Source organism: Macrosteles quadrilineatus, unplaced genomic scaffold, assembly GCF_028750875.1.
Source record: "Macrosteles quadrilineatus isolate MER2022 unplaced genomic scaffold, UCM_ALF_1.0 Scaffold_9__3_contigs__length_116548681, whole genome shotgun sequence".
NCBI lineage: Eukaryota > Metazoa > Arthropoda > Insecta > Hemiptera > Cicadellidae > Macrosteles > Macrosteles quadrilineatus.
The window spans coordinates 46,200,189-46,217,754 of NW_026542602.1; the positions used below are offsets into that span (position 1 = coordinate 46,200,189).

The 17,566-nt window shown below is 30.8% G+C and overlaps 1 protein-coding gene across 1 annotated transcript; it reads left to right on the forward strand.

The window, feature by feature from the left end:
* The first annotated feature begins 14,094 nt into the window (after nucleotides 1-14,094).
* Nucleotides 14,095-16,986, forward strand: LOC129002343 (longitudinals lacking protein, isoforms A/B/D/L-like). Its single transcript, XM_054430079.1, has 3 exons — nucleotides 14,095-14,169; nucleotides 14,584-14,670; nucleotides 15,210-16,986. Exons 1-3 carry the CDS (start codon nucleotides 14,160-14,162, stop codon nucleotides 15,428-15,430), a joined length of 318 nt encoding a protein of 105 aa, XP_054286054.1. The 5' UTR covers nucleotides 14,095-14,159; the 3' UTR covers nucleotides 15,431-16,986.
* Nucleotides 16,987-17,566: the final 580 nt, after the last annotated feature.

Genomic DNA, 17,566 nt, shown 5'->3' on the forward strand with positions numbered 1-17,566 from the left:
ACTGTTCGTCATTATAAATTTTATAAATCTCGAACTCCTCCAAGGTGTCAAGTTTGCTACCTTTCCCACAGACATGTAGAATTTTTAAACCATCGTCAATGCTACTCATTGAGTGATTTGAATCAATCAGGTGTTGTGCGAAGGCTGACAAACAAAAATCAGCCTTCGCACAACACCTGATTGATTCAAATCACTCAATGAGTAGCATTGACGATGGTTTAAAAATTCTACATGTCTGTGGGAAAGGTAGCAAACTTGACACCTTGGAGGAGTTCGAGATTTATAAAATTTATAATGACGAACAGTATAAGGACCACATCCTTAACGAAAAATTACAGTTCCAGTCTCACTCGATTTTTAATACAATATTAAACTCATGAACAGCTGATAGAAGATCTGATAACATCAGTGATAACAGTAGAGGAGACGATGTGACGTGACCTCCAGTCTGCTACCAGCCCCGCGCCGCGCCGGACCAAATCAGTATTATGATAGCGCTATCTAAATGTCAATTGTGTATTCGTACCGTATTAATGTCTTCTGTGTTCGTGTTCGTGTTTTAAATGTGTTTTTGACGAGTTGCAAGCTTTGATAATGTTGTCTTCGCAACGAAACATGTAAGCTGTTGAGCAATACCATTTTTGGACTATTTGACTGAGGTATGTAAAAAACCTATTATTGTCTTTTGTTTTTCCTCAAAAACAGATACTTCCTTTTGGTGTTCGCTCAATCTGAGAAGGAAGTTTTATTTAATAATTTTGAGTGTCCCCCAAAAATGGGGGATTTGGGGGGCAACAGTTCGCTATCTCTTCTCTATCCAAAATCGTAGCCTGTCTAATGTATTGAAGTTTACACATATTACAAAGATAAGAAAAATTAATGTAATGGTAATGTTGGCCACCATTTTGGATATCTCTGCATATCCACTCTGAAAAATATTAGATGGGGGTCTTTACTTTTGATTCACCCTGTAGAATGTTTGATCTTCCAAGGAATAAGTTTAAATGCTCTTATCGAACTGCCAATCAAGTTTACTATGAAATCTTTTCAGGAAGTTACTACTATTTTAATACCGACTCTGGTGAGCAGGATAAGAAGTTTGTATGTGATTGTGGCCGCAGATACAAACTACGCTCAAGTTTCCTGCTACATAAACATCAGTGTGGTAAACCTTGCAGATTTTTCTGCGAGTTGTGTGACTTCCAGACTAAGAGAAATTCGTGCCTGCAAAAACATGTGCTCAGAAGGCACAAACCAACTCAGTAAAATACCAATGTAACTGAAATACTGACGATTAAATATTTTTTTATTCATTCTGTGTTAATTTTTTGTAAAATTATATAAACAATGACCATTGAAAATGTGTTTTTTATTCTCATTAATGCATTACTAGACACAAAAAGGTTGCCACTCCTGAAATCTATAATGTACACTTTGTAACACTAGATGTTACTACGAGTAATAATGTATACTATTTTCCTCGTAAAATACAGGAATTAAGGGTGGTTGCTGAAACCTAGGCTATGCCCTTTTACCCTTAAAAATAATTCTAGAGTCAATCCTGTCACTAACCAGTCTCCAAAGAATTTTTCTAGGTTTTTTTTTCATACAAAAGTTGTATTACAGAACAACTGTGCATACTTTTTAAAACTAACACTGGTTTTGAAATTAAAATATATATAATACGATCTATTGGATTCATCACACATCCCTCAGTACAGAAAATGTAAAATGTACAATGTAATGTAAATGTGTACAGAAACATTTAAACTATTCAAGAAACGTCACTATTCAAGAATTCATCAACTGTATTAAATGCTTTTGAATGAAAAAGTACTATGATTCTTATATCATCAAAACAACCACATATATTTTCATTCAAAAACTTATGACAACTTTAACATGAGGAAGTCTAGTTCTTTCTATAGACAAAGCTGTACACGTACTTTGTTATTATACTGACCACACTTCGATAAATCAACTTCCAAATAAGATTTTAATTTGTTTAAATATAAAAATCTTCCTAACCTAAACTAAACCACCTTTGGTTAGGATGGGTTGGGTTAATTATTAGGTGTGGACGTTATAATATCAAAGTAACCTTTTAAATTAGCTTTCACATATTGTATATCATCTGATTTTTCTCATGCTTGACACATCATTTGCATTTTTCTTCTAGACTTCCTGGGTATGCTAGTGAGCGAAACAGTGCACAAACTATCCTCAATCAAGTTTGATTGTCCGTCTTGTGGTCGAAGATTCAACCACAAGAACAATCTTTACCGACACCTCAAGCTGGATTGCGGAAAACTGCCAACTTTGGAATGCCAGCTTTGTCAGTACAAGTGCAAAAGAAAAGACCAACTCAAAATGCACATGGCCTTAAAACATGGGACGATATAGCTTGTTGTAGTATCTAGACAAAGTTTTATTGGAATGTTGATATTATATTAAGTAATGTGTACTAGCAATATTTTTAAATAAATTTATGAAATTATATTTCACAGTTTCACACTCTACCTTTTTCTTTTTTACAGCCTTAATTATTGTATTTTAAAAATGAGCTCTACTTGATTCAAAATGTTTATGAATGACTTAGGATATTTAAATTTTCTCTTAAGTTTTACATAATCTATTCATTATTTATTACTCTGGTCCCCTCCATGGGCAGTTTGATAGTTAAAAATTAACCCTTTAAACTGGAATAGGACTGTTATGTAAATTGTGAGTATTTCCATTAGTTAATAATCTTTTAGTCGACTCTTTTAAAATCATCGGAAATTTTGACTGTTATTAGTTTTTAAACAAGTCATTTGTTTATAAATACCTCCTGTACTTCTTTGCAATTGCTCGATTTCAAGCAACATGTACACTAGTTTAAATAGTTACAGTATTTTTGTTGCTGTATAGTAAAAGTGTGTATTAGTATTAATCAAAAGTTGTTTATGTTATTTAATTCTATACAATGCAACAAGGCAAGTTAGTAGGTACTAGCATGTTAACCATGTGCAAGTTATCATAACAACTTCTCTTATGAGTCACGTGCAATACTTTTCGTCACACTACTGTACCAGCAAAAAAACACACGGTAGGTAAAAAACAACACATACATATCAAAACAATACTGTTTAATATGTATACAAATTACACAACATTTTCACAGAAATTTCATAAGTTTTAATGGATGTATATTTTTAATAGTTAAAAACCTGCCCAATTTTAGCTGAGTGATTATAGTGCTCATGTAATAATCAAAGGTTGCCAGATTTATCCTGAAAAAAGTCAGTCGCTTTTTGATGGTTCAAAACTGGTCTTAGCTTTTCGTGATTATTGGACTTTAAATAAATTATACTGGCTAATTATACAGTTGATCTTATCAACAGGAACAAAGCAAGACATATCATCTCACATCTTTCTACACTCATCCTTCACTCATATTTGGGTTAAAATACGCAACTAGGTGGCGTCCCCATGTCAATTTCATAATTGATCATTTATTGCGTTGCTTCCTTGTTAGCCTAGTGAAGAAACTTTTAAGTTTATCCTATTAAATCACCCTAAGTTAATCCTGTTAAAACTTACTGTTCCATAATGGATTGTGATACTAACCATTTTCTACAATAATTTCATATTATTTTAAATTAATTTTATGTTGTGCGGCACAGATGAAAAAAATAAGAACTATGACTGAAAACATTTTTCAGTTGACGGGTTTGTGTGTGCTCAGTGCAGTCGGCTTTACAAATCCAAGACAGGTCTATACACCCATCTCCGCTACCAATGTGGCAAAGAACCGCAGTTTCTGTGCCACTTGTGTCCATACAAGTCCAGGCTCAAGGCCAGCCTACAATCACATCTGTTTTTCAAGCATAAGAAAACAAGCGTAACATAGTTTGCTTCTTCCTAATTATTGACTTTTTTGTTTAAATTTTGTATGTTTTAGGTTAATAATCTATTTACATTTACAGCAATTTTTGTGCCTTAAAAATATAAGATCAAGATCAGCCTAAAATCACGTCTGTTGTTCAAGCATAAAAATAAACAAACACCTTATAGTTATTTATGTTACCATTTATGATTTTTCAGGTTTTTACATTTTTATACATTTAGTGCCCTTGATATTGAACTCTCATTGTATAAAATTTTGTAAAATGTTTCTAGCAAATTGTTTTTTTTTATGCAAGTAAAGAAGTTTTTTTCATGTTCCTGAGAAATGTATTGAAATATTTTTGAGTGAAATACGCAGAAATTACCTGCTACAAATAATACCATTAAATACTACTATTAATCCTTCCTACATTAAATTAAGACTATAATAGTTTTGTTTTGTTTCCTTATGTTGTAATAAAGCGTTGAATTTTTGAAAAGCATGATTTACTGGTTTTCTTTACACAAATCTCCTTTCATTTGAGCTTTTGACATAGTTGAGGCTGGAGAACTATTAAACACCCAGAATACTCGTGTGTGTGTCAGAGCAATGTATATTTTACCATTCAAGAAATAATATTCTATTGAAGGAAATTTCAGAACAAAAACAACTGATCGCCGTGTGTAAAATAAAATATGTTTTCTTTCATACGTTTTATATGGGTTGCAGGTCTAAAGTACCTCTTTAACTCTCTTGGTAGTAAAACGTGTTTTAGCCCCTAGTATGGGGGAAAAACAGCTGTTGTCAACTCAGTTGTAAACTTCAGTTGTAAGCAATAGCATTATGTTTTGATATTATGTATAGATTGATTTCATCAAAGTAATCATATTGTTGAATTAACTCTGATCAATCGTTTGACATATCGATAGTATACTAACTCTAACACAATCGTAATAGACAACATTTTTTAATCACTTGTTTTACAGCTGTTATTCGAATTAGCAAAATTAAATACAAGTTGAAATAAGTTTTAAGAGACTATCTTTACCAGAAGAGCATATTCGTTTTCTAGCTTGAATAGTTAAATGATGTTACAAAATGACAAAAAATATAGTTAATTCCACAAGGAAAAAGTGTAGTTTTAACCCCTGCTCATTTCCCGGCTTCGTCTCGGTCGTGAAACTTATTTGTAAGCTCAGGTCGAAAAGAGTTACTTTACGCCCTAGTGCTGAAACAAACTTTTTGTTGTCACAGGCTTTAATTATTTGTCTGCTTTACACTTTATATTTGTTCGTTTTGTAAAAAAATGAAATTAGGAAATACAGTATAGTTGGTTAATTTATTGATAGTATCATTACAAAATAATCTGTATGTATACCCTTACATTGCATATATCAACTGCATCTGTTAGTTCTTTATAGGATACTAACCTAATCATGTTTCCACATTTTCTTTACTTTTTAGTTTCCTGACTAACATAATATATTTTCTACTAGGGTGAAAATTAATTGTATTGCTTTGGCTTTTGAATGGAAATATTGGTAGTATGTATGGTAAAAAATGAAAGTACTGTAAATTAAAATAAGTTAAATGCTTAAGTAAATGTTCTCTAAAGTTAAGAGACCAAGAATTGAATTTAAATGTAACTCAGTCGTAATAGGACTACCTAAGTCAAAGACTGTGTTTTAGACATGGTGGAAACAAAAACACTCAGTATGGAAGTCTACTGCACAATAATAATTTATGTTTCAAACTATGCGCTTGAGAAATCACCTCAATTTAGTTAATCATACTAAACAAATCGATTTACATAATAATGATTATTGTCCCCATAAATTACAATAGTATTAAACAAGAGAAAATAGAACTTTGGTAGTAGCATTATCACGAAAACTATTATGATTTTTGAATGGACTTTAACAAACCGACAATCTAAAAATGATTTACATTGATCTACTTAAAACTGTTTCAGTTGTTAATAATTTTGTTTGATAATTTAGGTAGCCCAAAAGATGACGACTCAAGATACAGATGCGAAACTTGCTGGCGAAGCTACAAAAGAAAGAAGGACTTGAATAGACATGAGAAGTTTGAATGTGGAAAAAGTCCTACGTGGTCTTGCCAGTGGTGTACGTCAAGGTTCAAAAGAAAAGATAAATTACGAAGTCATGTGAACCTCAAGCATCCTGATTGTTCTGTCTGAGTTTGCCTTTTTCTGCAGTTACTTTTAGGTGTCTCTTAAGCCTGGTTGTAAAGTACTTTTAAAAATGCAATCAACATACATTACTAACTAAACATACAGTACCTAAAATTATCTTAGGTTGATATGGATGAAAAGTTTAGTATGAAAGTAAAGGTTTGTTTTCATTTTCGCTAGTAGAAACAATTTTAAAATTATTTCCTCTGTGGTGGAACAAATTGTAAATTTATCATCTGTGACAATTAAATGTCATTATTTGGTCATTGAAAGTAAACCTTCGTTTTGGTCTTGGATAATTTTTTCAAACTAGATTACGGCATGAAGGGTCGAAATAAACTTTTTTCCCGTTTAGAAGCAGGCTTAAGAAACACTTTTTATATTTTCTTTCACTACTCATATTTTATTTTATGAACTACCTGTGAAAATTCTACCTGAGAAATTATTTGCAATTTTTTAGTTTTTGTTTTGAATATAAATCAAGAGTCGTCTGCAGTAGTGATGAATAACTATCATTCATTAGAACTGGAACCTCTATTTTTATATATTCCTACTATAAACTTGATACAATATTTTGTAATTTTTTACATTCTATCTCTGTGTATAGTATGAAAAATCTGGCGCTTCCAATCAACCATGCCATAACCGTTATTCAATTTTTTATATATACAACTAATAAACGTGTATTTTAGAGAATCATATTTAAAAAAAAAAATAAATAAATAGATAACAAATGTTACAAAGAGTAAGAGTTCATTTTATTAGCTTATTGTATTTGATGATATATTTTTATTACTTCTTGTAAAACTAAAGTAGGGCTATGCTCATTGTTATTTTATTTTTTGTAATGTTTCAATAAATCATATATTTACAAAGGTTTACTATGTTTTTTATCTCCTTGGGTACGATTTTTGACGAGAATGCTATGTATTATGAATGGGGGAGCAAGCTGGTCTAGTGGTAAAGCGCAGGGCTTCGGTGCCCGAGGTCTTGGTTCAAATCCCGCCAATCAACAATTAATTTTACCCATTTAATAATGCCACTACCCTCTAGAACTAGCCTGAAGTAATGTGTAAAACAGTTCCAGGCTAGAACTAGCGTCATAGGATGTAAAGGTAGTACAGAAAAAATGTACCACGAATGAGATGGCGATAAGCATAAAATCAAACTCACCTGATTCCAATCAACTCGGCTCTAACCCAGAACATTTTACTCATCATTTGAGTCTGGACTTATAAGATCATGGATTATCACATAGCTTACGCTTTAAGCCAATAGTGATTGTCAGGACCTGGACCCAGGACTTCAAGGATAGACGCCCCATTCTCTTCCACTACATCATCTAGAACTAATAGACATCATACTTTGAATCAAATTTTGCTAAGAGATCAAATGCATAGTAAGCTAATTATTGTAGTTTTGAATGACATCATGAAATCAGAATTTGTATGTTCTTATTAAGCATGAAATATTGTTAACATTTCCATTTGTTATCTCTTTTAAGGTAAAAACAAAAATTCTACAATTTACCACCAGTCAAATGACTCTTTTTGTAGGTTTAGAATTCCTTTCCATTTATTTCTCGCTGGATCTATCAGCAATTTTTATTTCTCCCCCAATATATAGTATATAGAGAAAGTATTGTTTAAGTAAAAAATTTTTAGTTTAGTTTTGAGTGGAAACATCCGTTTTGGCTCCCCATGAACCTAAAAAGTGGTTTTTGATGTGATGCCCCTGTATATATGTGGGCTGTGTGTGTGGATGTATACAGAGCTACAGACCACACCTGTGGTCAAATTTTGATGGTATTTGGTATGTGGGTACTAATCCGTAGTTTCTCCGTTTTTTTAAAACATTTTTGTATTTTTACTTTTTACTTTTGATTTTTCCATAAAAACGTACAATAACGGTAAAATCAGATTTTCACTAAAATGGCCCAAACGATTTTGAATATGTTACAGCGCTGTACCTCTTAACAAAACAGTACAATCCCAATTATAATTACAGTTCAAACGTTATTGAAACCTATGCGATTTCCCCATAAAAAGTAGTAAAAGTTGGTTAAAATACGCTTGACCGATATTGGGTCAAGTTTAGTCCTCCTTATAATTCCTAAGTTTAGTGTGGGCCTTATAGTTCCAAATAAAACTGCACCACTCCCTCCCATTGTTTGAAATATTACAGTTCAAAAGTTATTGCATCTTCTGAGATTTCCACAATAGCATAGTTACCACCACCGTTTTACCCATGATAATGGTTGTTGTCGGGCTAATGGAAGAAGGTGTAACAGATTGCTGATACCATTTATTTACTGTTCAAACCATTTACAGTGGAACATCGATAACAAGATCCCCAATTACCAGCCACCCTTGATAAAAAGTGTCATTTTCAAATCTTTTACCCTAATCGCATGTTGTTGCAAACCGCAATAAGAAGTCAACATTATTTGATAACTCCCTCGAAAGATTTGTTATCGAGGTTCTACTGATAGTCTGTACTGAATGTAAACTAACTGATATTCTTGTTTATCAGCTGGTTACTGGTGTATATTCTGCAGACGACACTACCAACATAAGAAGACGTTAGTTCGTCACCTTCGTTATGAATGTGGACAGCCTGGACAGTTTCAATGTCCGCATTGTCCCTACCGAGCCAAGCAAGAAGTTTGCTTAAAAAGCCACATTGCCAGAAAACATGTTTAGCATGTTACAGTGTCTGTTTACATTATATTTATTTTAATGAATTAATTTTATTTTTATAAAATATATTTTTTATTATTCTTTGTTTATGTATTATATAGACCCAATGTTTGAGGTTAGTTACTGAATGATTTTATTCGGCAAAAATCTGCTAAACGAAATACTTTGCATGTATAAGGAATTATATTTTAGAAAGGAAGAAAATATATTATTAAGTTGAGCCTAAAAAACACTTAATTTGCTGACAAATTGCACACCTTAATTTTATAAATACAATTTAGATGTATTTTAACATCATCATCTTTGGAAAATTAAATTTTTTATATTTTTTCTAATGTATAGGCCCATGTTTAAGAAATTGAAAGTGTTAATTTTTAATTTAGACTTTTACTTGAAAATATTACAAATAAAATTAGTTATAAAGATTGATAATTGTCATGACTCTTGGCTGTATTGTATGGTCCTTGCTCAATACGAATATAATAACATGAAGTAAAATTGTACAGCTTTTAATTTTATGTGGGCCTTCTATTGAAATGAGGTAAAAGTCATGTTACTGAGAAATGTCAAATCAAATCAGTTTTATTTTCCACAAAAAGTATACAAAGTAACAATAAAAAAAAATAAATACAAAGATAGTAGTCTAGAAGCATTACATACATTGTTTATGAATAAATTACTTCATAAACTACTATTTAACTACTACTTATACTCCTTATAAACTTTGTTCATTAACTTAGTCTCAAATGTGAATATTGTTAAGTATTTAAAGCGGTGTAATGAATTAACTAAAAATATTATGGTAAGTATATTTTATAAATGTTAACTGTTAATCTATTTAAAGTATTGAAATGCCCAAGGCATGATTTATTGTGAGCAATTCTGTGTTAGCATTAGGCATGATTGTAAATGTTTCTAAATTAAACACGATTCTTGTTATTGAATCAATTTTATCTGAAAGTTTTAAAATATTTAAATAAAAAAGTACAGTATATAGAAACTTAAATGACAGACTTTTTTATTATTGTGTGACTGTTTTCTAACCATCTGGACCTAGGCATGCTGAAGCATGATGTTTCTTCTAACACCAACCAAAATGTCCTTATTTGTCATACTAGGTATAATTAAGTGTTAATAATTTTGAAATAAATAAGCTTTAATTTAAACATTAATCTTGGTTTTTCTAGAATTCTTCCGCCCTTGTTTCGAGTGTGATGCCTGCGGACGAAGATACTTCCACAAGAAGCATTTGAACCGGCACAAAAACTACGAGTGTGGGAAAGAACCAAAGTTCTCTTGTCCACTTTGCCAATACAGAGCAAAGCAGAAAATATGCATCCGAACTCACATGCGGAGAAAACATGTGGATGCTTACGAGGAAATGTTTGGAGTTCAAAAAATTATTTTCTAGTCACTCAATTTGTGTATTTATTCATATTGTTTCTTGATCTAAATGTGTTAATATATCATGTCAACACCACTTAAATAAATTCAAGTCAATTATAAGAATTCAGGGAAATATTATGAAAGTACAAACTACCAAATAATTTAATGTTCAATGATTTACTAGTCATTTATCCTATTAACAGAAGTATTTTTTTCTAAGTCGTAATTTGAACAAAGTTTATCTGATGTTAACTTATTAATGTAATAAATGTGTTATTCTTCTTACTGTCTGTTCTTTCCTACTTTTTTTACAATCTTGTGTATAGTTTGATTGGTCCACTCTTTTTGTGAAAGTACAAAAATATGTCAAATAACCCTTGTAATTAGTATATTTCATGACAAGAGTAGAAAGTGAGTCATTACATATTTGAGACCATGTTTGAAGTGCGAGATTTATCGACATATGTATAGACCAACTTTCACTTGTGTTTTGAACGTTACTTTTCGCTACACTACAAAGAATAATTATTTTCTTCAATACAATACTAATACAACTTTTAGGTTATGCCTTCAATTTAAAGTTAATGTATACTTTAGTTGTTTAAAATTGAAACAGTTTGATAAAACAATCACAAATATTTGTTTGTTTACGTCGGCAAATCCAAAAAAAGATAGTAAACATTACTTTCGCATAGTAAACATTCTTATGCCGTAGTAAACAATGTAATGATGAGTTTTCGCAGGTGATAAACATGTAACGAAAACATGTCATTTCACAGTAGTGTAGTAAAAAATATGTTTTCACTACACTACTATAAGTCGAGCTGTTTTCGTTATGTGTTTACAACCTGCGAAAAATCACATTTTCAACAGCTGTCTATTGTTTACTACCGAAAGTAAAATTGTTTACAACCAAAAATTGTCCACTGTCAAAAAATGTTTGTTATTGTTTTATCAACTGTTTTCAACAACTAAATTAAATATTAACTTTATATTGAAGGCATAAACTAAAAAATTCTATGAGTTTCGAAATGAAGAAAATAATTATTCTTTGTAGTGTAGAGAAAAGTAGCCTTCAAAATATGAGTGAGAGTGGGTTTATACATATCCTCGACCATTTAAAGTGCTTGATAAATCTCGCACTTCAAACATGGTCTCAATTATATAATGTCTTTCTACTCTTGTTATGAAATATTATATTACACTTATAAACTGTTTACTCACAAGATGTTTAATACATATAAATTTGTTAAGTGGTGATTGATTTTTATTGGACACTCCCAATATGCGAATAACAAGCATCTTAATTGCGTCCCTTCCATACTGTTGACTACCGGAGGTACCGGTCAATAAGTTTGTATAAGTACAACTGGGAGTCAAAATTCTCTTGTTCATTAATAAACTTATTTATATTTTTACATTTTTTTATTTATTTATCCACCAGTCATCTAGTGGGGGAGCGAGCTGGTCTAGTGGTTAGAGCGCGGGACTGCGGTTCCTGGGACCCCGTGTTCAAATCCCGCCAAATCACCAATGGATTTGATCTAAGTGATAATGCCGCAACCTCTAGGTCTAGCCTGAAGTAATGTGAAAAACAATTCCGGGCTCGTGCCTAGCGTCCTAGGACAAAAAAAAGTCATCAAGTATACATACACTAAACACAGAATCAACCAAAATAAACTACTGACATTTACCACATGTTTTATCAGGTTGGTACAGTTTCGCCTTTCATAACTTTTACTTGAACTAACCTCACTTTTGATCAGCAGACTACTTCATGGCAGAATTGGAATCCAACATAGAAGAAATCGTGTTGAAGGATCACGTTTGCGCAGTGTGTGGCCGAAGTTACAAGTACAAAAAACACCTCAACCGACACATCAAGTATGAGTGTTTCACACAAGAAAGACAGTTTTCCTGTCCTGTTTGTCAGAGAATGTTCAAGCGGAAATGCCATTTGGATGCTCACCTCAACTGCATGCACCACCATTTCAAACATGACCTGAAAGTTTAATTAGAAGAATCAGAACAATTTGTGAAATAGAACAGATACAATGCTTGATCGAAATAGAATCCCAATATGGATTGGGTCCAAAAATGTTTTGGGTTTTTCTACCATTGTCATTTAGTAAGTTTTCTTTCGATATAGGCCTAAAGGTTCACCCTAGTCTTTTTCTAAAATTGGTCTTTCATTAGATAGCATCATTAATTGCCAAATAATTTGCTAAACTGGTTTGAATGGATGGATTATTTACGCTGGTATCAAAGTCAATAGTATTATTTAGTTTTTCGCCATACTGCAGGAAAAACATCCGTTTTTAATACCTGCATAGCGGGTCTAAAGTAGGATTTTACTCTCTTTTTTAGTCCCTGAGTACAAATCAGCTGTTGTAAACAGCTGCTTATTTGCATTAGCAGAATTGAAAACAGGCTGGAAGTCGTTTTGAGAGGTTATCTTTACGTAAACATTATTTCGTTTTCTAGCTTAGTTTGTAAATTAATGATGCAAATATGACAAAAAATAGTTCACCACACGGGCAAAAAGTGCCTCGCTCATTTTCCGACCTCGGATTCGCCTTGATCGTAAAACTTGACCTCGGGTCAAAAATAATCACTTTAGGCCCTATTGAAGATATATATTTTTAAATGTTCAAAACTCTATTACCTGATTTTCTTTAATGATGATGTAAAATAAGTGACATGATCTGTAAAATAAGTGTAATAATTGTAATCTTTATAAGATTGTTTACACGTTATGTGGTATCTTGGTATGTACTAAGTACATAAATGTCATTACATGTTTTTATATAAAATATTTTTAAGCTTATATTTTATAATTATCAGCTATTATTTTCACTTAAATGTTTGTGCCCATGCACTGTCTTATGTATTCGTTAAATAGTATTTTAGATTTACAGAACAGATTTTTTATTTCAATCATTAAACTATTTTTACAATTTGTTTAAATTATTCAACCATTCTTTTACTAATCATTTTATTATTTCATACTTTATAATTATATAGTTCATTTAATTTAAAATCCAAGTCCTTAAAACAATACAACATATCCTGCAAGACTTTATACTCTCTTTGAAATAAATTTCTCCTATAATTCTGTCTCAATTTGTAATATCCTTGAAACCCAGGTTTAGCATAGAAGAAGGTCTTTGCAGAGTTTTCTATTCAACACTTATTTATATGTTTTTATTTAAGAATCGCTTTATTGATTTTATTTACTACAAAATGCTGACCATCCCAACCACTTGTCCTACTGAAATTGTATCCTCTATGGATAATATTCACATTGTTTAAATGAGTCATAGTTCAGTCATCTGTAATCATATTGTGGTAGTAGACCCCATAAGTTGTTAGAGTAGGAGCCTCTTAAGAATTTCAGAGAAAACTGTGCTCCGTTATGATTCAGAATATTCAAATTTGTCTATTCCATATCAAGAAAAAGAGGACAATATTAAAGGTGTTTTTAAAGACATACAAACAAAGTTATCACCCTACTTGAAGATTACATATTAAGTGTTGTATTACAAACTGTCTACTATTTCTGTTTGTAAATAAAGCAATGAAACGGAGCAAATCTTGTTCATATGATAAAAATGTGTTAAGAAAATTATGAGAAATAGATGACGGTATAAATAAATAAATATAAACCGTAATAGAGCGATTGTAAAAAATTATGATTAAGCACACTAGGGTACTAATAACAAAGTATTTCTGGTTAAACATAAAACAATAAGATTTTTCCTTAACTGAGATTCAATTTTTCTGTTCGGTCTGAAACGAATGTCTAAAAAGTTATTTTAACACAGTCACATCAAAATTATTCATATTTTTATGAAAAATCCAATTTCTGCTCAAACACTACATCTACAAGCTTCCCATGACATATTGCATTACCTGTACTAAAATTGTTTTATTTTCAGAATACTTCCTGAATTCATTTGGCCAAAATTCAATAAGTGATGACTTCAACAATTCTGATTGCATTGATGGCATGCCAGCAGGTAAGACCTGAAGTTATAGGTACTTATGTAAATACTATAATTTAGTATTATTAACACTATAGTCTGTATGATGTGGCCTGTCCCTGACCCTCCTGTTGTACTGTACAACTTGTACCTGTAGACTGTCCAGTGGTTTACATCCTGGCCAGGATGGTCAGGAGACAGGTTCCATCTTACAGACTATAATTTAAGTCAATTTAACAAATAATAGTTAACTTTACCAAACTGATTATAGTAAGTTATTATTAATTTATGTTTTTATTAATAGCTTAAATTTAAACAAAGATAGATATGGAGAAATTGTTTAATAAAATACTTTAGATTTGTAATATGGCAGCCGAAACATTTAAAATGTTTAGAATTTTATTCATTATTCAACACTATTCACTGTCCATTATTCAAATGATATTTTAGATCACTTCCTTTGTACCCCTGATATTCAAGAGCAAGATAACTTCGAACAGAGTCTTCTGGCTAAAGCACTTCAGAAGGAACCAGATGGTAAGTTTGAATTCCTTTTACACCAACGATTATTGTCCGTTATTCTATTTACTAATTTAAACTTTACATTTTGTTCTGATATTTGATCCTAGAACCATAAAAGGCAAAATTTGTTTAGCAGAATCTCAAGTAAATAGAAAATGATTATAGCATTTGCTTTGACAGTAAATTATGTTACGTTGCTTTTTAGTTTAACTTAATTTAGAATTTATTCAATTAATTCAAAAGAAACGTGAAGATTAAAAGTTCATTAAGTTAATACCGAAACAATATTCTCTAAACATACAGAAACTAAGTACTTTAATTTTGTGCCAACAAAAAAATGTAGACCAGAAGATAGTCTTAATGGTTAATATAGTGATAAAATATTTTTGCATGGACCACTTGTTGTTTGTGATAAAAAATTAACAGTTAAAAAATTGAAACCCTAAAAATAGCATACTACACAAGTATTCAAGACTGCAGAACTTAGATTCTTGTAAATATTCTTGCAGACTTTTGAATAATTTGTTCACTTTCAAAGTTCTGTTTTTTTCTAGACATCGAGATTGAGATAGACCCAAGCGCTACAGAGGTGAAGATCTGGGACTACCAGTGCCCGCAGTGTGGGAACACTTTTGCCCAAAAACGCTATTTGGCGTTCCACTTGAAGAACACCTGTCAGAAGGAACCCAGGTACTTCTGCGCCATGTGCACGGCTAAGTACAAGAAGAAGTACGACCTTGAATCACACATACTGCATAAACATATGGACAAATGAATAATTTAACTGTATGAGTTTTATTTTCTCAGATTATTTTTGAACGTTTAGAAAATTATTCAACTAGATAAGCAGGCTGTTTTATTTAAAGTATATACTTAGTATGCATTCCATTTGTTAGGGTCAGGCTCTACATCTTGTCAGCAAAAGTAGATTTACAGTATAAAGTGTCAGTTGATGCCTAATTTAGCATACAGAGTACCTATGAACCTATGATTATTTTATTTGTTTTGTTATATTGTTGTTCTTTCTTACTAAACATATTTAACCTTTTGATTACATTTAGTATATACACAGACAGATTTAGGTGTATTATGTGTTCAGGTGAAAATGAAATCTATTCCTCTGTTTTCTATGTAAAAGAAAATGTTAGCATGAGACTATCTTTGAGAGCATAATGATCTACATAATTGAAAAATGACATTTCATAAATCACCAGGTTATATATAAGTATAGTAAATAAATTTAAGTAGTATCTATTATTCTATAACTATAAAAACTAAATTATTCTATTTTATGCTTTTTACAAAAATTATGAAAGGTATTTATGTCTTAGTGAATAGGATATGTTAGGAATCTCAAAAGAGCTATCAAGATCCGGATTTGTAAATACGAGAATGTGTTATAGTTCCTATTACTAAATCAGAAAGAAACATCAACTGCAAATAAATATTGATTATCATTTTTAACACACTTTCCAACAGCACAAATTGGAGTTTGGCTGTGTAAACGGTAATACAGTTGGCTTTCATTCATTCATTCTTTTTTTTATCGCACCACTAAAAAAACACCCATATTTATTTTGATATTTCATTCTAACTAAATAATATGTAAGTAAATAACTAGTTACAAAACTAAATAGTAATTTTAATTTTGTATCCTTGAGTAGGTGAGAATGTTTACTCTATATATAGTGGGATCAATTACCTAATGTAAATGAATTACATAAATTGTTATGAACAAATATTTTGTATGCTAAGTTTGTTGTTATTTCAATAACTTTTAACTGGCTGATATCTGGTTGGCTTTTTGTAATTATGATCATGTGAAGAAAATTATAATTTTTTTATTATATTTTAAACTATACCTGCTTTGTAGTGAATTTAAATGCATTATTATTATTATTATCATCATTACATTTTATGTTTATTATAGGCATATCATTTTATTTATAGAATGATAACCTCTTGTTTTTATTAAAATAATTTTGATACGTTTTTGTTTCATTTGTGAGCAAAACAGGGACATCATCAGGAACTTGCCATGGCTATTTTGATAGAAATATGTCAAATAATCACATTTCTGCATACAGTTTGAAAAATATTATTCCATTTTGAATGGTAATGCTTAGTCTAAAATGTGTGAATGTCAATATTTGTGATAACTGAATATGTCATTAGTCTAAGCTTGTGATATAGGAAGCAAAATGTTACCAAATAGATCAAAACTTATATAGACTAACAACGATTTGATAGTAAGTGTCTATTAACATAGTATGAAAAATATAAAAAATACTATTACAGTTAGTGATTTTTGTAATAGGCCTAGTACAAACAAGGTGCTTTTAGAATTATTTTAATGATTTTGTTAAAACTTTACGACTTCTGTATTTAGTGTCAAACTGTTATTTTTATTTGAGAAATAAAATACTTATTTTTAATCGTGAATCTTACAATTTTAACCAAACAAAAGTTTATCAATGTATTTACCCTTAGTAATAATTTTGAAGAAAAAGAAAAATCAGATAAATATGGTGGATGCATTAAATGGACCACTTTAGCTTTAATTTAATCCAAAAATACTTCTGGAACCGAATTCAAATGATTATATTATCTATAAAATCTACATATCTTACAGATGAAAATAAATTTTGCATTTTTATAAATGACTGACTCACACAAAAAAAGTAATTCACGTAATTACTTTTTTGTGTTATAAAGAAGTGCGGATTACACAAACCTACTCACTTCCTAAATTGAAAACTCCATCTTATAGTTGCAAATGTAACTGTGTCTAAACCTTATGAAATTCTAAAATTAAAATTTGGGTAAAATTCTTTTTGGAATTTTTTTTTAAGTTGGTAAGTCTTACGGAACTTTTCCTATATAACCTATGTAACATGTAAACAAGGGTTCC

Bases quoted from the DNA above. Each gene is read 5' to 3' on its own strand.
- LOC129002343 (XM_054430079.1), top strand. The intron at 14,671-15,209 runs GTAAGTTTGAAT...GTTTTTTTCTAG, and splicing joins ACTTCAGAAGGAACCAGATG to ACATCGAGATTGAGATAGAC.